Source organism: Oncorhynchus masou, chromosome 6 (assembly GCF_036934945.1).
Source record: "Oncorhynchus masou masou isolate Uvic2021 chromosome 6, UVic_Omas_1.1, whole genome shotgun sequence".
In the NCBI taxonomy this organism is placed as follows: Eukaryota; Metazoa; Chordata; class Actinopteri; order Salmoniformes; family Salmonidae; genus Oncorhynchus; species Oncorhynchus masou.
This window is the reverse complement of record NC_088217.1, coordinates 12,975,176-12,998,752: the sequence shown is the minus strand read 5'-3', so window position 1 is coordinate 12,998,752 and position 23,577 is coordinate 12,975,176. Positions and strand designations below refer to the sequence as shown.

Sequence of the window (23,577 nt, the reverse complement as noted above, 5' to 3'; positions counted from 1 at the left end):
TAAAGTAATATGTAGTAATGTAACAACTATGGCATAATGTACAGGTATGTCATATTTTCCAAGATATGGCTCTGGGGAACATTTAGGGGGTTCAAAGCCCAAAACATGGGATGTCAGCAGACCAGTCAGCATCTTGAAGAGAGCCTAAAAAGTACAGCTACGGTATGGTAGTTTATTAGAAATGCAAACAACATACATGGTTTGACACATTTTACTGGGAACAAATATGATTCAGCGCATCTGTATGCTTGTTCCAATGGAGAAACATTGATAATCTACTCAGAGAGAAGACTAGGAAGATTAATGAATGAATTCAGCACAGACAGTATTTACATTCTCCTTATTCTTGCCCATAGGAATCACATTGAGAAAAACATTCATGGCATTACAAATGTTCTACAGACAATAAATTACCATAAGGGTAAACAGGGATAAATACATGTCGTCATACTTTATGTAAAAAGTCTATGAATTGATTTAAGAATAAACGTTATGATTTAAGTGTCAAAAGTGTCATGCAAAATCAATTCCAAAACATACAATCTGCTCTTACTAGAACAAAACAAAAAAACGAATTATAAAAATAAACTCAAGGAGTAATTTTGCTGGTTACACCTTATCCATTACTGATGCAATCATACACAAGTCTACTTTTAGATACAAGATAGATTTTTTTCTTCTTTTAATAACACTTTGGTTTAGATTAAAACAATTTCTATGTGATAAACTGTATAATACATAAACATATTTTAAAATTATGTTAAATGAACTCATAAAAAAACATGGAGAAAGACAACATTCAATTGTTTTTTTTTTCTTTCATCAGAGCTCAATACAATTGTGTAACAGAGAAAAATAACACAATTCATACCAATTTTCTGTACAATATCTACAATTTGTTTTGCTGGTGACAGAAACATACTAGGATCAGGGTATGTGACTGGTGCTCAATGCTCAAATGACAAAGAACGAATTGCTAGAGTTTGTATCCAGGTTCTGGGGCACGATGCCAGACTTACTGTAGTACGTATTATGTTCAAAGAGCAAGATGACCATCATACATTTTCAACAGCATAAACAGATCTTTGTCTTATCCTACAGCCTTATGCCTGCAATCATTGTAGTTCTCTATAAAAAAAACCTCACTACTAAGTATATACAAATGGGGCAAAGGCAAGTGATGCTATCTAGAAGAAACTATGTCTAAGCTCATTGTACAAAGCATTTGGGCTATAGATGAGAGCATATGCTGAGATGACAGTCCGTGCCTGATAATCATAGTTTACAAGGACAGAGACAAATTTGTCATACGATGGAGGAATTGTACAATAACATGTCTTTCATCTTCTTTTATTTTTTTAATACATGAATTCTCTCCCCTCGATGACTGAGGCTGAAGTGAGGCTCTTGGGCCTGTGTCCCAAAAGGCAATCTAGTCCCTATATAGGGCACTTCTTTTGACCAGAGCCCAAAATTAGGGCACTACAGAGGGTACAGAGTGCCACGTCGGACGCAAGGCATCATGACCTTCTTGTTTTGCCTTTTCAAATTTTACATTCATAGTGCTGCCCAGTGATGCGTTCTAATCTCTTACTGGTGTAAACATATACAAAAAATACAATTGAGATTGGAGGGATTAAAAACGTAACTAATCTATTTTTCTATGCCACACGACAATGTGAAAACACCACAACCAAGGTTGAACACAATGGACATTTTTTTCTATGTTTAAAGAGGGTATAATTTTATAATCAGATATCATTTAGTGCTTTTCCTTATTTTAAAAAGAGGTGGGATAGTGCTCTAAGGGAAGGGACACATTTTTGCTCAACAAGCCAGTTCAACTCCTTTCGTAGTTGTTACTTTGGACTTACATATAGCACAGGGGGAAAATAAGAATAATTCAGCTGTTGTTCGAGCCAATGGTTTACATCATATTGCCATTGTAAGATGTATTAAAGGCCTGTATTTTGCGTGCATCGGGAAAGCGGTTAACAACTTGATGAGCTTTCTTCAACCGCAGATATGGAAACGGTGCATGGACTTGGACAGGGCCAATATGGAACTACTACTCTCTGGTATTTCTGACCTGCATAACAGTAGTCCACAATGTAATGCAGCAATATAAAGGCCTGAATCTCTCTCGTTCAGTACTCTAACTTACTGCTGGCTGTCGTATGTACAAGGGTTGCCTCTAAACTGTTTGTCGGCTTAAGAGGGTTAGAAACATAGCTGCCTTATTACCCAACGACACCTCCATCCTGTACCTATTAAGGATTAGAAGGGATTTGGACAAACAAAACTTAAGTCTTTCAAAATACACATTTTTCAATTCCACACATCAAAACTGACAGCCAAGTCCCGCTGCTCGGGAGCAGATCACTATCCATGAGTTCCAAATAGCAGCCTATTCCCAGAGTGCCATTTGGGACAAACAGTACTTCAAAAAGGCCAATGAACAATGACTAGAATTACCCAATAATTACTGACGACGACAGCACCAATGATAGAAAAAAGGAATCCTAGTAAACCACAACCACTAGCTACATTGATAAAAAGCAACAAGCGTTACTACAGTAAATAACGACCAGAATTATAAAAACCTAGTAGAACTAATATTAAATAGTTGAGAAAGTAAACTGATTTTAAGGGAGGCCCTCCTTCGTAGTCCACTCTAGCAGTCGAAGATCAACCCCCCCCCCCCCACACTCTGCCCCATTTGTGGTCTACCCCCACCACCAAACGCTCCCTATCCTCACTTACGTCCCCTCGCCTGCTTTTAAACGCTGGCTGTTTCAGAAGGTGGTGTAGTCTTTTCCACAGGATTACTACTACTGCTGTTGTCCTGGCCACCGGGTGATGTGTCCAAACTGGCTGATCGTTCGGGTGCCGTTTTGGCGGCAATAGAGTCTTTGTCGCCTGACCCCCCTGCACTGGCCGGGGAGAGCGTAGTGGGAGCGGAGGAGGGACCTGGGGAGCCCAAGGCTCGCCTGGAGACCTGGTAGGCTGCCAGCAGCTCCTGGATGCGCTCCGGCGTGGGCTCCCACTTCACAAAGCCTGCGGCATTCTGCAGGAAGATGACCACCGTGCCGTGGACGGCCTTGTAGTACATCTCCTCCCTGAGAGAGATAGCGAGAGAGAGAGCCATTGAAACTCCCTTCATACAAATCAAAATACAGCTACGCTTGTGTCCTCTTTAGGGTGCATCTGGGAGCATAATTTCCCAAAAATACAGCAAAGAGCACTTGGGCAGCCAAGTGAAAACACCAAGCACAGTACACTTGTTGGTCCTTTATGTCAAATATTGTGCGCTATAGTTTGGAAAATAAACTAAATGTGACTGGGTGGGTGACACACACAAAAAGACTGTTTCAAGCATCAAGAAATTAAGTCTGCGTCATTTTTCTTTCTTTTTTCCATGCCATGAGTATCACGATAACGGTGATGTGACAACCCTAGTCAGAACAATGGACCCTGCGCTGTTGGACACACTCACTTCTTGCAGATGTGCTGCGAGCCGCTGCGGTACTCGTGCTCGAAGGCGGGCACCGACATCTGGTGGCGGCGGAAGGCGCTGGTCTCCATGCGGTGGAGGGCCGGGGTCAGCGGGTCTCGCCACTCCGGGACAAAGATGATGAAGGACAGAGGCTCGCTGGACTTCTCCAGCAGTTTCTATAGGACACATATATTTGTTAAATACAAACTCTCCCAGGAATTCAAAAGTGAACAGTTCAGTTGAAAGTTAAGCTGGAGTTAAATATTGCTAATTGTCCCCCCTGTTCATGTAGGATTTATGTCTTGCAGATTCTCTAATATAGTCGGTGGGATCTACACAGCACGTGGTATATGGACTCATACCACTTTTGAAGTATAAACACATCAGACAGACTTTGAATGAGGGGTGAACCGTCACTTTGAATGCGTTTAACAAGCAATGAGTAAATGACTAAGGAGGAGCACCTCAAAGTGTGTCACCATGGCATCCATCAGCTCCTCACTGAAGGGAGGGTTGGCCTCGAAGGAGCCACTGGCTGGTGAGAAGTTCAGAAAGGGCCTGGGAGGGCAAAGAACATTTTAGAACAGGCTCAAACTAGAAAACCAGAGAAGAACAAATAACTAAAAGTACACAGACCATGTCTGGGTGGTCTCTGTTTAGTTGTGATGGGGTAGACCAGTGTTTCTCACATTGAAACTAGCATTGTAAAATAGACAAAAGTCCCTGGACCAGAGGTTGAGAAACACTGGGATAGAGAACATACATGTATGTTTTGGGATGAGAAGCAAATCTTTTTTTTCTGTTTTTTGTGTGATTCTAAACCTACCCCCTGGATCCGAAAAAACCATCTGTGTCGGGGAAGGCAGAACAGAACTGCTTGAAGTAGGAGTTGAGTGGCGAGGCGAAACACTCAAAGGTCACCCCGAACTGCTTGTTGAGGGCCTCAAAGACAGGCACGGGGAGAGCCCCCTGTAAGCCCGTCCCCTCATTCACCCCGGCACCAAACATCACCTGCACAACAAATAGTGACGTCAGCACAACAAATGTCAAGACGTAGCCAGACAGAAAGGATGGCGAGAAAGAGTAACGGGACAGTGATTGTCATCACGATATGGAGGGAAAGTGGACTATAAGAACATCGCCTCTAAACAGATGGCTTCATACTTTGGCAGTGAAGACATTGAAAAAAATATATAGAAAGAGTAGTGAGTCAAAAAGGCATGGGTAGAAGGGGTGAGGGGGAGGTGAAGTTAGGGGGTGAGGGGGAGGTGAAGTAAGGGGGTGAGGTGAAGTAAGGGGGTGAGGGGGAGGTGAAGTTAGGGGGTGAGGTGAAGTTAGGGGGGTGAAGTAAGGGGGTGAGGTGAAGGTGACATAAGGGGGAGGTGAAGTAAGGGGGTGAGGGGGAGGTGAAGTAAGGGGGTGAGGGGGAGGTGAAGTAAGGGGGTGACGGGGGTGAAGTAAGGGGGTGACGGGGGTGAAGTAAGGGGGTGACGGGGTGAAGTAAGGGGGTGACGGGGGTGAAGTAAGGGGGTGACAGAGGTGAAGTAAGGGGGTGACGGGGGTGAAGTAAGGGGGTGACGGGGGTGAAGTAAGGGGGTGACGGGGGTGAAGTAAGGGGGTGACGGGGGTGAAGGTGAATGGAGATCCATGGCAGGGGTCTAGCCCCTAATTTACCAGGTATCTCTTGATAAGGCACCACACCCGTGACAGGAACTTCTCGAACCTGGGATCATCGATGGAGCTGTACCGGTATAATAGCTCCTGAAAGAAAGCATAGAGAGGAGAGTCATTGAGCAGAGGGCACGCCATGTGCCAGAAGGCAACGCTAGTCAATTATATCCACAACACCTTTCAGGATTACATCCTGGTAGTTTCTCAAACAAGAGAGCAATTCATCTCTCCGGTCATGTTGGACTTAGGATTGCATGCATTACAAAACACTCAGTGGTACTGTGCTAGTATCAACACGCAACCAATGACACCCCAGTGCACCTTCATACACTGAATGTACAAAACATTAAGAATACCATATTGAGTTGACCCCCTCATCCCCTCAGAACAGACTCAATTCATGGACTCTACAAGGTGTCGAAAGCTTTCCACAGGGATGCTGGCACATGTTGACTCCAATGCTTCCCACAGTTGTGTCAAGCTGTTTAGCGTGAAAAAACCAACAGTGCTGCAATTCTTGACACAAACCGGTGCGCCTGGTACCTTCCCCGTTCAAAGGCAGTTAAATATTTTGTCTTCCCCTTCACCCTATGAATGGCAACAATACACAATCCATGTCTCAATTGCCTGAAGACTAAAAAAACAAACATTTCTTTAACCTGTCTCCTCCCCTTCTTCTATACTGATTGAAGTGGATTTAACAGGTGACATCAATAAGAGATCAAAGCTTTCATCTGGATTCACCTGTCAGTCTGTGTCATGGAAAAAGCAGGTGTTCTTAATGTTTGGTACAATCAGTGTATATTTGTACTTCTATAATATACACATTATCGCTGCTACAACATTACTCACCAGCTTGGTGAAGTAGCTGCGGTTGACCTTGACCATCTCTCCCTTGTAGCGCAGGCAGGCGATGTCGTTCTCAAAGTGCAGCTCCACGCGTGGCTGAGCCGGCGAGGGCAAGGCCAGCCGAATGGGGTAGCAGTATACCAGTCTGTCCTGCACATCTGCTGCCTCTGGGTCTGGGAGAGAGGGAGGGAATGAGGGATAACAGTAGAACAAAGGTAAGTTAAAAAACAGTAAGAAAAACCACAACACAACCAGTCCATCATGGATATTGAACGGCTTAAATTCAGAGTAAAACCACAATATCAACAACAGACTTTGGGGGGTTTTAAGTTGCTAAATTAGTTGCGCGCAAAGATACTGAACGATTAGAAAGGACATCGCCATTCAGAGTCAATCCATTTCTATGGTTGTGCACCAATGTAATCAATTTGGTCCCATATGAGTCAGTTGGTAAAGCATGGGGCAGAGTGCGAGGCAATTTAGCACGTCTCACCCGACACGTTGCAGTCCTTCAGCAACGTCTGGTGGGCCTGGTGAATGCGTCGCACGTACTCTGCTGAGATGTGGTAAATCTTCGTACAGATCCCCTCCACAGAGTCTTTGGCCACTGCTGCTACGTGGGGACCACACTGTTTCCGCAAGTGCTCCAGACGTTCCTGAGGGGGAGGATTTGTTTTGGGATCCATTTTTTTTTTAACATATACATGTCAGTGTTCATTCCGTTGAGGTGAAATTTATACAGCCACGGATTATTTTGTTGTTGCCACATATACATACAATACACCACACTTCTAAACCACACACACACCATGTAGTCCTCTTTACTGGCCGAGTGGTCCCTCCGTAGCCAGTTCATAGTGTCCTCTGCATTCCATTTCACAACCTTTCGGCTGTCTGGTGAGGCGTTTCTACCAGGACATAAGAGACACCAGTCATTCTTCAGCCAAGACAAAGCATTTCAAAGCAAAGTGCCGTTCAACGAGCCAAATCAAACTCCCATACACATGCTATGTTCAACAAGCCCAATCAAGCTTTCTTTTCTTTCCAGTAAGACAGTTGAGGAACTAGAACGGACTGGTTTTGGATCTGAAGCCACAGGTTTCTGATTCAAGTTTATCAGTGGATGCACATATAAATGCTTTCTATGTGTGATGGCGAGACATGGTGTTGCTTTTTATGTTACGGTCTGGATCTTGCCGTCAAAGCAGTGGTGTTAAAAATGCTGAGCCATCACTTGAGTTACAGAACGTACTAATTAATATATATATATATATATATATATAAAAAATAAAAAAACATAAATCTCTATACACACACACAGTTGGAGTCAGAAGTTAACATACACCTTAGCCAAATACATTTAAACTCAGTTTTTCACAATACCTGACATTTAATCCTAGTAAAAATGTCCTGTTTTAGGTCAGTTAGGATCACCACTTTTTTTTAAGTAAGTGAATTGTCAGACTAATAGTAGAAAGGATTTATTTCAGCTTTAAATTCTTTCATCACATTCCCAGTGGGTCAGAAGTTTACAGACACTCGATTAGTATTTGGTAGCATTGCCTTTAAATTGTTTATCTTGGGTCAAATGTTTCAGGTAGCCTTCCACAAGCTTCCCACAATAAGTTGGGTGAATTACTGCCCATTCCTCCTGACAGAGCTGGTGTAACTGAGTCAGGTTTGTAGGCCTCCTTGCTTGCACACGCTTTTTCAGTTCTGCCCACAAATTTTCTATAGGATTGAGGTCAGGGCTTTGTGATGGCCACTCCAATACCATGACTTTGTTGTCCTTAAGCCATTTTGCCACAACTTTGTAAATATGCTTGGGGTCAATGTCCATTTGGAAGACCCATTTGCGACCAAGCTTTAACTTCCTGACTGATGTCTTGAGATGTTGCTTCAATATATCCACATAATTTTCAACCATCCATCCATCCATGTCCTAATGGACATTGACCCCAAGCATACTTCCAAAGTTGTGGCAAAATGGCTTAAGGACAACAAAGTCAAGGTATTGGAGTGGTCATCACAAAGCCCTGACCTCAATCCTATAGAAAATTTGTGGGCGGTACTGAAAAAGCGTGTGCAAGCAAGGAGGCCTACAAACCTGACTCAGTTACACCAGTATTGTCAGGAGGAATGGGCCAAAATTCACCCAACTTATTGTGGGAAGCTTGTGGAAGGCCACCCGAAACATTTGACCCAAGTTAATTGAACAATTTAAAGGCAATGCTACCAAATACTAATCGAGTGTATGTAAACTTCTGACCCACTGGGAATGTGATGAAAGAATTTAAAGCTGAAATAAATTATTCTCGCTACTATTATTCTGACATTTGACATTCTTAAAATAAAGTGGTGATCCTAACTGACCTAAAACAGGGAATTTTTACTGGGATTAAATGTCAGGAATTGTGAAAAACTGAGTTTAAATGTATTTGTTCCGACTTCAACTGTATGTATGTATGTATGTATGTATGTATGTATGTATGTATGTATGTATGTATGTATGTATGTATGTATGTATGTATGTATGTATGTATGTATGTATGTGTGTATATGTATGTATGTGTACATATGTATGTATGTGTACATGTGTGTGTATATGTGTATATATATGTATGTATGTGTATATGTATGTGTATTCTAAATTGTTAAGGGAAATACAGTAACGGTATAGCAGGAGGTAGTAGTAGCTGGAATTCTTTGAGAGCATCTCTGACTTCATACTCGGAACGATTTCGAAGAATATTAGGTCATATTAAAATGGAATTTGGCCAACTAACTCCAGTGTGCCAGAAACACCTACCTCGAGTCAATCATTTTTTTGGCAGCTTCGGCGTATTTGAATAAGAGCTTTCGGGCCTCCTCTTTGTACTTGATGCGGGACAACCTGGTGTAAGAAATTACAAAACATGTGGTCAATAAAACTAATTGTTGAAATGAGCCGCTATTGTCCAAATTAACCATAAAACGGGGTGAATTGTTAAGACGACATTTCAGCGTGTTGACAATTCACATACTAAAATGTAAATCAGACAATAGTGCAAAAAGTAAACATTATTTTTGACAACATATCGTATAATTTGACAATATCGCAATATTATATTTGCTCGTGTTGGCATCACCTGCACCAAAACTCAGTATTTTTCATTCATAGCTTGTTCTCTATCTTATTATTTTTTTTAAATAGGGAGACAATTTGGTTTCAACACCTATTTCCATGACTGATCAAAACTTGTTTTCTTACGGCTCTCTTGACCCTCTGCAGCAGACATGTGGTGAAAATGTGTTTGGAACATCGAATCACAATAAATAAAAAAATCACAGTATCAAATCGCAATAAATATTGTATCGGCATCAAAGTACTTTGAAAATATTGTATCGTGTCACCCCTGGCAATTACCAGCTCTATCAGACAACATAATTCACAATGAAGATCTGAATGGAATCTAGCCATACCAACCATAGTGAATCAAGTCCATCCCAGGGTAGACTAGAATTGGTATTGAGAGATAAGACCTTGGTTCAAAAAGTACATTTTAAAATCTTTTGAATCCATTGAGCATTTGCGTGTCTGATGGGTGGGGTTTGCAGTTGTTGGGACTATTTCATTAGTTCCGTTACACCAGGCATGATCAATCAAGTAAATATTTAACCCTGGGACTAACACAGATTCTCTTTCCCACTGACCTGATGGGGATGTCATTCATGACCTCTCTGAACATGGACGGGGAGATGATGGGGTCACACTCGCTGGGCAGTAGGGGGTCTGGCCCTTTGTCCAGCACCTTGCGCTCCAGCAGCCAGCGGTTAAAGGACTCCCGTGGGGGCTCGATACCTATTAGATAGGGGGAAAATCATTGATTATCAAGGTCAGCCAAGAATATGAACCCCTGGGTTGTGTTCACTAGGGCATGCTTTAGGGAAAACATTTGAATCCATTTCATAATGAAACATGAGAAAAGCAACACCTGGGGCCCGGGGTTGCACAAGTTTGGCAAAAAAAGAAGGGAGAAAAAAAAAGTATTAAAAATGCTAGGACGGCGTAGCTACGACCGACTTCGGGACCAGAATTTACACCTGTTGCATTAACAGTAAGACTAATGGTAGCCAAGTCTGGCGTCAGCAATGCGCCTTCATGAGATTTAATGCTTCATAAGGATGGTTGCTAGGCAGCGCTCGTTAATCGCCTATTACGTGGCAGTTCTAAACATTGCGAGGCATTTCGAGTCAACCACCACCACAGCTGGAAGGATCAATCAATAATTACTGTGGGGAAAGTAGGCTAGAAAATGTTAGCCAAATTAAGGTGTGTGTTCATGATCTTCGGTCTAGTTATCAGAACATTTTGCAAGCATGTTAGTTAGCTATGTAGCCTACACTAGCCTAGTATAACAGGTGGGTTATTTTGCTCTTCACCCTCTTAGTAGCCAAGACTATGTCACCACGAAAAGCCCTTGTCTGATAATCAACGTGATTTTGTTTCACTGAATCTCTGTCTGTATATTTGGTTATTTGATCTCTGCCTGGGAAAACAAGTGGTGGCAGCTCATCTTTCTGTTTGCCAATGTGATCAGACACATTCAACATGCTATGTAGCTTAAATCAAGTGTATTATAGTGTTATTGACTCACTTATTAGGTAACTCAAAAAGCCCAGAGGTTATGAAATATGAAAACTAGGCTCACATCCTTTTGAAAATATAGATATTTTCTGCATATATCATGAAAGAAGATCCCAATTGAACACCCTACCCCTGCTCCCTACTAGGTGCAAAATCTAGTCCCAATTGAACACCCTACCCCTGCTCCCTACTAGGTGCAAAATCTAGTCCCAATTGAACACCCTACCCCTGCTCCCTACTAGGTGCAAAATCTAGTCCCAATTGAACACCCTACCCCTGCTCCCTACTATGTGCAAAATCTAGTCCCAATTGAACACCCTACCCCTGCTCCCTACTAGGTGCAAAATCTAGTCCCAATTGAACACCCTACCCCTGCTCCCTACTAGGTGCAAAATCTAGTCCCAATTGAACACCCTACCCCTGCTCCCTACTAGGTGCAAAATCTAGTCCCAATTGAACACCCTACCCCTGCTCCCTACTAGGTGCAAAATCTAGTCCCAATTTAACACCCTACCCCTGCTCCCTACTAGGTGCAAAATCTAGTCCCAATTTAACACTCTACTAGGTGTAAAATCTTGTCTCAATTTAAGACCCTACGCCTGCTCACTCAAATCTACACCCAGGTGTTGCAACAAGTCAAATGTTTAGGTCCGGCATAGAGCGCATTTTACACTGGACGTAGAGTTACGACCAACTTACCACCAACTGGTGCAACCGGCCCCTGGGTTGTGTTCACTAGGGCATGCATTAGGGAAAACATTTGAATCCATTTCATAATGGAGAATAAGTGTTGCTTATATGAAAAGTTGAGCTAGTCCGTCGCCGTTTCAGTCCGTGGTCTTCCATTCGGTGCCTAATGAACATGACCCGGGGCTAGAGTGAAAACCTGCTGCACTCCAGTAGTAGGGGTGGAGGAATGACCACAATGGCTTAGAAAGTATTGTCAGCGCTGTTTCAGACAGACACTTAATGCTCACCTCGAAAGTAAAACGTCTAGCTGCCTAATGGGGATGCACCTCGAAAAGTAAGACTTTATGGTAACAAAAGCAATAAATAAAAGGTTTAAAAAACACAAACACACACACACACACACACATATATATATATATATAGTTTGACTTGACAATTGCAGTTGCATGGGGTAATGTACCTTCTCGTTGGTAGCAGAGCTCGTGGTAGTGCTGCCGTAGCTTGGTGGTGAGCTGGGCACGTTGGAGCTCCATCTCTGGGTGGGGCGGTAGATGGTTGGCAGGGGGTCGCTCTCTGATCACTGCGTTCGTCTGAACATCCAGGTCCCAGTATATTCTACCACAGGATCGATATAACTGGTTATTTCAACTTGACAGAACTGTATTATAAGTTACGGTGCTACATAAAATCAAAAACAAGACCCGCCTGCCCTGTATATTGCAGAGATCACACAATTGTGAACTGTGGGTGCACTATAGGCTATACAAATTAGGGATGTGTACAGTTCACTTTGAAGACGATTCAATACGTATCTAGATACATGGGCTCTGATACGATACAGGAACGGTATATTTAAGTTTGAAGGGATTCGGATTTGATTGGAGAACGAATCAGTGCGAGTCGTTTCAACGCATAAACACAATAATTTTCAAAATTAAAATCCGCTGCTGATGGAACTCATGAGCAGACTGTCTGTGTGTGTGTGTGTGTGTGTGTGTGTGTGTGTGTGTGAATGACACGTCTGTGATGTATACGATGTCGTCACCTCATCTGAGTCATAGGGGAGACTAGGTCAACTACCACTATCAGATTAGGGCAATGTAACCTGTTCTTTTGTCCCCCCCCCTCTTTGTTTCTGAAATCACCATCGGCCACTAATGAACTTGTCATTTTTGTCGATTGTGTAAGGTGTAATGTGTCAACATTTATCATTTACAAATCAGCTATGACATAGCCAATGAATATATAGCATAACTTTGGATTTCAACACATCTCAAAATCGAATGGTTTTGACCATTTAGAGAGCTTATTTTCTCCTACCGCGTTGGCCACGCAGTGCGCCTCGCAAAAGTGATTCCTCGTAATGAAATTATCAACTTTACCCTGTATATCAAAACATCACACTCTGTTGGGCTGCCGAGTGGCGCAGTAGTCGAAGGTACTGCATCTCAGAGTCCCATAGGGCGGCGCACAATTGGCCCAGCGCCGTTAGGGCTTGGCTGGGGTAGGCCGTCAATGTAAATAAGAATTTGTTCACAACTGACTAGCCTAGTTAAATAAAGGTTAAATACAAAATTGTTTAAAGCCAAACGTACAAAACTATTGCTGATAGTGAACCTGAACAATCAAAATATCTATCGTTTCCGGTAGCTTACTTTTATTCCGGTAAAACACACATTTTCAACAGCGCATACATAATAACCTAGCAAATTACATACGTAATTACAAATTACGTACATACTCAACTAATGAAGCCTAATATCGAGCAACCCATTTTAGCATTTTAATGCTTATGGTGCTGCGCAGATGTGCAAGATCAGGAAGAGGCCACCCACCATATGTTGGTCAGCACGCCAAGCTGGACACAGCGCCCAGTTTGACTAGGCTACTAATATTCCCTAGGGTTGTTCGGCATGCAAAATGACTTGTAAATCAATGACTGTCAACACAGTTTCATGCTTAGATCGACACTGAAGGAGAGGAAGCATCAGTTGTCACAGTAGATTAGGTATTTTCGGAATGAAGAAAGTAATGAGCAAAACATTTGAGTGAATCAGCGGTTTGTAATGTTTGAATACTTTTTATGACCAATGCATGGATCGGTTTGGGGTCCAATATAGTTGTATCTTAAACATCTGAATCTGGACCAATGCATATAGGTGAATCATTACATCCCCAATACAAATATTTACAGACAATAGCAGATCAACATATGTTACAGCAGGACCCCCACTGCAACGCGTTTCGACCAAAAAGGTCTTCCTCAGGCAGTGTCCATGAGATGTCTACTTTAGAGGTCGACCGATTATGATTTTTCAACGCCGATACCGATTATTGGAGGACCAAAAAAAGCAGATACCGATTAAATACACATGACAATTACAACAAAACTGAATGAATAATAATAATAATAACAATGAACACTTATTTTAACTTAATATATTACATAAATAAAATCTATTTAGTCTCAAATAAATAATGAAACGTGTTCAATTTGGTTTAAATAATGCAAAAACACAGTGTTGGAGAAGAAAGTAAAAGTGCAATATGTGCCATGTAAAAAAGTTAACGTTTAAGTTCCTTGGTCAGAACATATGAAAGCTGGTGGTTCAATATTCCCAGTTCTTCAATATTCAAAGTTAACAAGTTTTAGGTTGTAGTTTTTACAGGAATGATGACGAGTCAACTATTTCTCTCTATACCATTTGTATTTCATATACCTTTGATTATTGGATGTTCTAATAGGCACTTTAGTATTGCCAGCCTAATCTCGGGAGTTGATAGGCTCGAAGTCATAAACAGTGCTGTGATTCAAGCATGGGTAAGAACTGCTGGCAAACTCAGTAAAGTTTGAATTAATGCTTAAGAGCCTGCTGCTGCCTTCCACTGCTCAGTCAGACTGCTCTATCAAATCATAGACTTAATTATAATAAACACAGAAATACGAGCCTTAGGTCATTAATATGGTCAAATCCGGAAACTATTATTTAGAAACCAAACATTTATTCTTTCAGTAAAATACAGAACAATTACGTATTTTATCAAACAGGTAGCAACCCCAAGTCTAAATATTGCTGTTACATTGCACAACCTTCAATGTTATGTAAAATTCTGGCAAATTAGTTTGCAACGAGCCAGGTGGCCCAAACTGTTGCATATACCCTGACTCTGCGTGCAATGAACCCAAGAGAAGTGACACAATTTACCTGGTTAATATTGCCTGCTAACATAAATTAAATATGCAGGTTTAAATAAATATAATTCTGTGTATTGATTTTAAGAAAAGCATTGATGTTTATGGTTAGGTACATTCGTGCAACGATTGTGCTTTTGTTAACCCATCACCCGTTTGGCGAAGTAGGCTGTGATTCGATGATAACTTAACAGGCACCGCATTGATTATATGCAACGCAGGACAAGCTAGTTAGCCTAGTAATATCATCAACCATGTGTACTTAACTAGTGATTATGTGAAGATTCATTGTTTTTTTACAAGATAAGTTTTATGCTCGCTAGCAACTGACCTTGGCTCCTGCTGCACTCGCGTAACAGGTGGTCAGCCTGCCACGCAGTTTCCTCGTGGAATGTAATGTAATGGGCCATAATCAGCGTCCAAAAATACTGATTGTTATGAAAACTTCTGCCTAATTAAATCAGCCATGCCGATTAATCGGTTGACCTCTAGTCTACATATCAATTCCAGCGATTGTGATGTGGCTGTACTCACACGCTGGGACGGTATGGGGCTGGGGCGGGCATAGAGTGCTGCCCTGGCTTGTCTTCTGTGCCTGTGGTAGAGTTCCATGACTTAGCCCCGGGGGTAATGGGTGAGATGGGAACTATCGGGGTTGTTACAGGTATACCAACCTCAATCTGTCAACGACACAGTAACATATCGGATTAGACTGACAATTAAGACAGTGGAAATATTCAAATAATACATGTATGAAACAATCTACAGAGACAACGGACTCCAGTAAATCATGACTTTCTTCATGTCAGGCAAGACAGCACTACGTCGTCTAATAGATAAGTTCGAAAGTGAATCACATTGGTAAAGAAACGTGAAAATTGTCACGCTTGTATAATTTAACGTCATTGAAGTTGTAAGAAACGTGTTCTTCTCAATGACTCACCTTGGCCCTCTTGAAGCTGTGAGGACCCCCCTGGGCGGCCTCCTCCGACAGGCGTCTCTTGCGTTGCCCGTTGCCCACGCCGGCATCGCCCGTTCCCTCGGCTGGGGCAGCGTTCAAACCCAGCGGGTCAGACTAAGAAAAACAGAAACAAACAGACAAGCCGGCAAGTTAGGAGCAGAACAGGAAAACAAGACAAGTGATGTCGATATAATAAGAGGAGGTTCAGCCAAGCTCCATCAAGAGACAAGAGGGCATGAGGTACTTGGAACAGAACTTGAGAAGGATAATTATCCCCTCTGTCCCAAACAGCGGTTGGCATCCAATTATTGTTGCATTACCACCACCTACTAAACTAGAGTACAACTTCTTATACTTTGCTTGAAAAAAATAAAATAAACAAATACCCTACCATCGAACACCACACTAACAAACAAAAACACCCCCCCCCCCCACTAATGAAATATATTTATTCCTATCTCGTGCCAACAACCTGAAAGGATGGGACACCACCACTTAACACGCACTGTAACGCTTCTGATACCAAGTCACGTACATCTAAATACCTCTACAACTGCCACCACAACCTCAATTTCTGTGACTTACGTTCCATCCCTGCAGTACAATTGATAACCATTGCTTTAAATTCTAAAAATCCAATCTCACTGAAACATACATCACTTGTTGGGTTTTTTCCCTCTGTACTGGTACACATCTACTACTCATGCCGCTCATCTCAGGCCCTCCCCTCCTAACCCTGGAAACCTCAACCTGCCTCTCTCGCACAGGACATTGCTGATCCCCAGCCCCATGGGCACCCCTACAATTAACACATACCACTACCCCAATGCTGCACATTCATTTGTCTCTTGCCCTTCTGCATACTTCTCACACCTAGGAACCTCCCTCCTACACACTGCTGCCACATGCCCATAAGCTTGACATCTGTAACAACGTAATGTATTTGGCAGAAAAGCTTGTACAGGATAAATGATATATCCTAACATCGCTTTGTTGGGCAAAGACTAAACATCAAAACTCAAAAGAACAGACGACTTCAGTTTCACCACACGCTACCCTGTCTGCGTCTCACCAAACGACGAGCATAAACACCGGGAATCTTCCCCTCCAGTTGGTCAACTTTTACTGCTACCCCAGTTATCACTCCTTCAAATGGTACCCTTTTCTTGAGTGAAACAATTCACATTTCTTGCCCCCATTCATTTAACGCCGACCGCCTTTTCCCTCTGACTAGCAGAAACAAACAATAATCACAAGACCACTACTGGTTACCCTCACCGATTCCACAGTACCCAACTCTGTTTTCATCCACCCTGAAACCACAAATAGATCAGCCAAAAGGCAAGGGTCCACTTTTTCCAAAATCTTCAACCCTACAGTCACAGACTCATCCTTACCTGACCCTGGGTGCAAGCCTCGGGCTTTGAAAACTTCACCACACCTACCACCTCCGATACATCGACCTCATTCACTTCCATTTCTCCTCCTGTCTTCAGCTCACTCTGCATACACTTTCTACCATTCTTCTTCAACAAACCATCTCCCCTTTCCCCACAATTTTTAACCAACTCAAGTTCACCGTCGTCCGCCCCCTCTCTCTCTCTCTGACCTCCTCTGCCTCTCTTTTTCCCTCCATTCCTCCTCCGTATTCCAAGTATAAGTCTCCTTATCATAATACTGCACTTCTCCTGACATACATCTTGTTCTTGCTTTCTCAAGGGACGCCATTTAACCAGCTGTCACAATCTCCGTACAATCAGCACGAACCCCTCGGGATGTCGCGCTCAACAGTGCATCCCACATATACACAAAAAAAAAAAAAAGTTTTATTTATTTAACTAGGCAAGTCAGTTAAGAGCAAATTCTTATTTATGATGATGGCCTACCCCGGGCCAAACCCGGACGACTCTGGAACAATTGTGCGCCGCCCTATGGGACTCCCAATCACAACCGGATGTGATGCAGCCTGGAAAGGACCTGCTTCGTCCTGATGTTTTCCTTTATCAAAAGTTACAGCAACACTTTTCCATTTTCAAACAAGCACGCTCTTCCAACAACCCATCTGTCACAAAACAAACAGTGAAACCCATTTTTCACTCACAATGACATCATGCTGCCCCAGGACTGGCATCTCCCACAGCGACTGATTGGTGAAGCGGTTGAACCAGTAGGGCCTGTTCTCCCGCTTGCTCCAGCATTTCGACCAGCCTGCCTGGACGAGTTCGTCTGCACAAACAGGAAACGTGTCAGAAATGTCTAATCTATCTCCATTCAGTTGCATGTCATCATAGACAGAGCCAGCAATCTTTTCTTCATCAGCACTGATCTCAAGACAAGGCCTAATTTATACCCTACATATACACACATAGGATACCCATTTTTGGTAGTTTACTTGCATTGCCTACTTAGGGTATACATTAGGTTTTAAAATAATTGTATGAATGCTTGGTAAGCAGAGCGGAAAGCTGAGTTACGCCATATATATATCACCAGGGCTATCTTCAGTGCTGGACTTGGGCAGAACCAGCACCTCAAATGTTTTACTGCTTCAGCTCCTGTTCCACATATAGAATATAGTCTCAAAAGTATTGTGGAGCTGCTACACCTAAATATAAACAACACCAGCACCCAAAATGAGTACATGCACCTATTTTTGTCCAAGTCAAGCACTGGCTATCTTACCTGGCAACTCTGGCATTGGTTTGCTGGTTGAAGGTGAGACTGGAGACCCCTGTGTGGCAGACCCTGTGGGAGACATCACCAAAGAGGTGTCCACCTTCATTGTTGTGTGATTCTCACTTGTCATCTCTCCTCATCTGTCCTGTCCTGAAAATAAAAGGTTGCATATTAGAAAAAGGGGTATTCAGTTCACATTGCCAGGTAAAAAGGTAAAAATACTGTGTACACTACTTATTTTTAATTTTTTTATGACACAACACTGTCTAAATAATTAATATTATTTTATGTGATCGAATGTAAACATGTCCCACAATCTCCAAGGTAACCGAGTGGTGATTGGACATGCTTTCCCGAAATATGACAATCAAGCAAGTTTTGATCCTCCTGGCATTTTAAAAACCAGACCCTAATGGACATTTCTTGCAGTCTGGTGTGAATGGTAGCCTACTACTACTACTACTCATTAATTCCCAAAATGATAAGACTCATCCCAGAGCCGTAGTGTGTTTTGCAGTAGCAAAAATAACAGTTGCTCGCCCGAGACGGTTGAACATTTAACAGTGAAACGTTAAATGAGCGCATGATTAGTCTACAGTAGCGAGCTAGAATGTGTTGTGCTTGCACAAGGTGTTATTGCCAACATTGTGCAGACAAGATACCATAATATTCGGATAGATAGGGACTGTCGTTCTTAGGGACTAAGAGCTTAACTAGCTAGCTAACTCTAGTTAAGCTAACACGAATGTGTTACGTACGGGACATGTAGCTAGTAGCTAGCTACACATATGACTTCTAGCTACGTGGTTCATGATTTATTTAAATGTGATTTAGATAGAACATTCCAAATTGACATCTTGGAGATGCGTTTTCTGTCTTTTGTCGTTGATAACACAAATGGGCAAAAGAAGGACACGCATGCGCCTGCTACACCGCCCACCCCAGTTTGAGTTGCCCGAAAACAAACACGGAGGAGGAGGGGAAGCCGCTGGGTAGCTGCGCTACACAACAAAAGGCAACGGCATCATCTCGGGAACCTAGGCGGGGGATACGTGGAATAAACATTTAATATACGGTAGGATACTGTACGAAACAGGGTTAATGAGACATAAAAAGGACGAGAGTTAGTAAGACTACCCGTGTATGCTGTCAAAATAGAGAATGGAGGCGTATCTGACCTCCTTATTTCAAACACATACACAATTTTGGGCGCGCACTTTGGTTAAGACAAGATGGCGCGCGCGCTCTCGACTCATAGCCACTGCACCCCTTGCAGGCAATATTGTTTGTTTATTTCGTGCAATGACAATGCGTGCATTTTGAGTAGATAATATGATACCCCGCATATTCCACCACCTGCCCATGCCCTTGCTGTAGCGCTAAATTGGTTATTCCCCTTACCTTGTAGAGGTTTGTTGAGAACCCTGTATAGGCTTTGCTCTATTCAATCCGTACCCGCCTCCGCCTCTCCCTCCCCACCTTCTCCGCCATCTTGTATCGGGGACTCGGGCCTTGGTATTGCGCACGCGCCAGTTTAGTTGTCATTTCAGGATAACATTGTCATTGAGAAGTAGCCATATGTAGAAGGGCATTTTTGTAGGTACATACAGAAATAGTTATTCACAACGTCGCTTGTGAAAGTAATCATGCAAAAACACATTTGTAAACTCGTCTGAACTATTTAACCAGTAATAACTTCGATGGCATGTTTTGCGCTGTGGCTACTTTTCCCATTGATAGCCTTCAGCTACATGCTCATTAGTCTATGAATTTATTCTCATATTATTAGAACACTTTATTATGCCTGTGTGATAGGTCTGTTATTTATGTATGTGAAGAATAATAAATGAACAACTTTCAATTCATGTTGCTGTTCTATCTCTTATTATGTGTGCACTGAATGGTAAATATTATACAAAATAATATACATGTTATAAAAATAGAAAGATATTTGGGGTCTTGGGAAAGTAGAAGTTATAGTTCTGAAAACTGGAAGTTACCTCTGATTTGTTCAGACATTACCTCTGGGGCAAATTCATGGGGAAAGAATGGCGTTTTGGGATAAACAATGAAAATAAGGTCAAAAATTTTAAAATGCATAGGAGATCTTATGTTTTGTTTTATGGGATAATAACAGTCAGTTAACTTGAAATTTATGAATTATGAAGCCTTTATGTGATTGTTTTGATTACAGAAATATACTTCAATGCATAGAAAGTGACAGTAGATGTTAAAGATTATCTCACAAAACAAAACGTATACGATCTCCTAAGCCTGTGTTTACCACAGACCTTATTTTCGGCATTTATCCAAAAACCCAACTATTCATTGCGGAGTTAGTGCCTACAAAACGACGCCATTTCTATTTCAAAGGTTTCTGACAACCAACGCTATCTGTGCCTTGCTCATGATCTCAATAAATAGCTTTTTATGATAGTTACTGTGTCTCAGGTGTGACTGGGTTGTTTGAAATGTATAGGCATACAGGGTTACATAAACTCAGCAAAAAAAATTGGAAAAATCCAAATAACTTCACAGATCTTCATTGTAAAGGGTTTAAACACTGTTTCCCATGCTTGTTCAATGAACCATAAGTAATTAATGAACATGCACTTGTGGAACGGTCGTTTATAACAGCTTACAGACTGTAGGCAATTAAGGTCACAGTTATGAAAACTTAGGACACTAAAAAGGCCTTTCTACTGACTCTGAAAAACACCAAAAGAAAGATGCCCAGGGTCCCTGCTCATCGGCGTGAACGTGCCTTAGGCATGCTGCAAGGGGTTATGAGGACTGCAGATGTGGCCAGGGCAATAAATTGCAATGAGATGCCTAAGACAGCGCTACAGGGAGACAGGATGGACACTGATCATCCTCGCAGTGGCAGACCACGTGTAACAACACCTGCACAGGATCGGTGCATCCGAACATCACACAGGTACAGGATGGCAACAACAACTGCCCGAGATACACCAGGAATGCACAATCCCTCCATCAGTGCTCAGACTGTCCACAATAGGCTGAGAGAGGCTGGACTGAGGGTTTGTAGGCCTGTTTTAAGGCAGGTCCTCACCAGACATCACTGGCAAAAACATCGCCTATGGACAAAAAAAACCCAACGCTGGACCAGACAGGACTGGCAAAAAGTGCTCTTCACTGACAAGTTGTCTCACCAGGGGTGATGGTCGGATTCACATTTATTGTTGAATGAATGAGAGTTACACCGAGGCTTGTTCTCTGGAGCGGGATCGATTGGAGGTGGAGGGTCCGTCATGGTCTGTGGCGGTGTTGGACAGCATCATCGGACTGAGCTTGTGGTCATTGCAGGCAATCTCAACGCTGTGCGTTACAGGGAAGACATCCTCCTCCCTCATGTGGTACCCTTCCTGCAGGCTCATCCTGACATGACCCTCCAGCATGACAATGCCACCAGCCATACTGCTCGTTCTGTGCGTGATTTCCTGCAAGACAGGAATGTCAGTGTTCTGCCATGGCTAGCGAAAAGCCCGGATCTCAATCCCATTGAGCATGTCTGGGACCTGTTGGATCAGAGGGTGAGGGCTAGGGCCATTCCCCCCAGAAATGTCTGTGAACTTGCAGGTGCCTTGGTGGAAGAGTTGGGTAACATCTCACAGCAAGAACTGGCAAATCTGGTGCAGTCCATGAGGAGGAGATGAACTGCAGTACTTAATGCAGCTGGTGGCCACACCAGACACTGACTGTTACTTTTGAGTTTTACCCCCCTTGTTCAGGGACACATTATTCCATTTCTGTTAGTCACATGTCTGTGGAACTTGTTCAGTTTGTCTTAGTTGTTGAATCTTGTTATGTTCATACAAACATTTACACATGTTAAGTTTGCTGAAAATTAAGGCAGTTGACAATGAGAGGACGTTTATTGTTTTGCTGAGTTTATGATATTGTACAACAGGTCAGGAGAAAAGTCATGTCTCACTTGTTGACCATAAATGATGTCATCACTGACATCTGGTGGTGCATGGATGTATGGATGATCTGTTACACCTAAAAACCCTCCCCTATGAAGAAGCTAGGGGAATTGCAACAGCACTTGGCTGCATTCACAACAAATCTCCCCTCCCCTGCATTCCATAAAATGGTGAACTCTCACTTTAAAATAAAAATTTGTTTTAATTAAACATTTCTATTTCACAGCGATTTAGATGGTACAATGATTCCCTACACTATTCATTGATTGTTTTCTCACATAAACTGAAATTGAGCGAAGTGTAGAATTTTAGCAACCAGGAAATGACAGAGCAATTTCTACATTGGTGACTTGACCCAATTTCCACTAGATAACACAACCACAAAGTCAAAAACAGCATTCCCATTTTGACAACACATGCCACTTCGGCGGGAGAAATCAATAGGCGAATATCAGAGCAAATCACAACACTGGTGGGTCAATAATACTCTGAAACACTATCATTGCACTATTACTACAGATATACTGTATTATGGCCATTTTCTGAAATTACAATGCAAAAATTCACCCATCACATTTTATGCTGTCGTCTACAATTGGTGCAGAAGCCTCACGCCATATACTTAATTTAAAAAAAAAACATCCTCCCATTTCTCTGAACAGCTCTTTTATGTTGTGTTTTTTATACGTCAAATAAGTGGGCTGAGCCATCATTGTGGCACGGAGTCGGGAACCACTATGATCTGTGTGGTCCAGAGACTTAAATGGCACTTAACGCTGTGAACCAACCCTGGCCCTGCTGCTCCCAATTTGCTCAGTGCATTCCAGCACAGTTCAGGAGTCTCGTGCAAATGAACATGTGGCATGGCATGAAAGTTACCTAAATCGACATGACATAGAACAAAGCTTACCTAACAATGAACCGGGTTAATAAAACTGGTAAAAAAATAATAAATAAATAAAGAGAAATATGATATAGGCCTACAGTAGTAGTTTTCAGGAAATTCTCACTTTTTAAAGAGTAGGCTACAATTATATCCGACCAGTGGTTTAGCCCGATCTTTCCAATGGTTGGTACAAACTATTTTTAGCATTTCACCTCAGTCAGAAGAATGCAAAGGCTAACCTATTATTTAATGAACCTCGTGGCATGGAGTACCTCAAATTACCTTTGAATCATCATACTTTGAAAAAGCAAAAATGGAATTCTAAGAAGAGAACACCCATTTATAAAAGAGGTCCTCACAAATTAAAGGACAGCCTTGCCAAAAAGAAAATGTCTGCAAAATGGGACCCTCAAATATGTTTCAGGTCATGAACATGAATCACAATTTTATATTTTGCATTCACACTTATTTTTCTCATGTGTATTCTGCAATTGGTACAGTATGTTGTATGATAATGATTCACTACTCAAGTGAAAATAGGCCCTCTTGAATGTCAATTATTTGGGCATTGAATGTTCTGG

At 42.2% G+C, this 23,577-nt stretch overlaps 1 protein-coding gene across 1 annotated transcript; it reads right to left on the bottom strand.

Annotated features, from left to right (window-relative positions):
* Positions 1–152: 152 nt before the first annotated feature.
* pcif1 (phosphorylated CTD interacting factor 1) lies at positions 153–19,658 on the bottom strand. Its single transcript, XM_064967571.1, has 16 exons — positions 19,565–19,658; positions 18,170–18,313; positions 17,589–17,713; positions 15,470–15,601; positions 15,061–15,206; positions 11,794–11,948; positions 9,710–9,857; positions 8,826–8,909; positions 6,825–6,924; positions 6,510–6,672; positions 6,020–6,189; positions 5,171–5,257; positions 4,323–4,507; positions 3,961–4,054; positions 3,497–3,672; positions 153–3,119 (listed from the first exon to the last, which is right to left on the bottom strand). Exons 2-16 carry the CDS (start codon positions 18,291–18,293, stop codon positions 2,780–2,782), a joined length of 2,229 nt encoding a protein of 742 aa, XP_064823643.1. The 5' UTR covers positions 18,294–18,313; positions 19,565–19,658; the 3' UTR covers positions 153–2,779.
* Positions 19,659–23,577: the final 3,919 nt, after the last annotated feature.

Bases quoted from the DNA above. Each gene is read 5' to 3' on its own strand.
- pcif1 (XM_064967571.1), bottom strand. From the start codon at position 18,293: ATGACAAGTGAGAATCACACAACAATGAAGGTGGACACCTCTTTGGTG. The intron at 4,055-4,322 runs GTAGGTTTAGAA...TTGCCCTCCCAG, and splicing joins GGTTTTTTCGGATCCAGGGG to GCCCTTTCTGAACTTCTCAC. The intron at 3,120-3,496 runs GTGAGTGTGTCC...TATCTCTCTCAG, and splicing joins TCGCAGCACATCTGCAAGAA to GGAGGAGATGTACTACAAGG.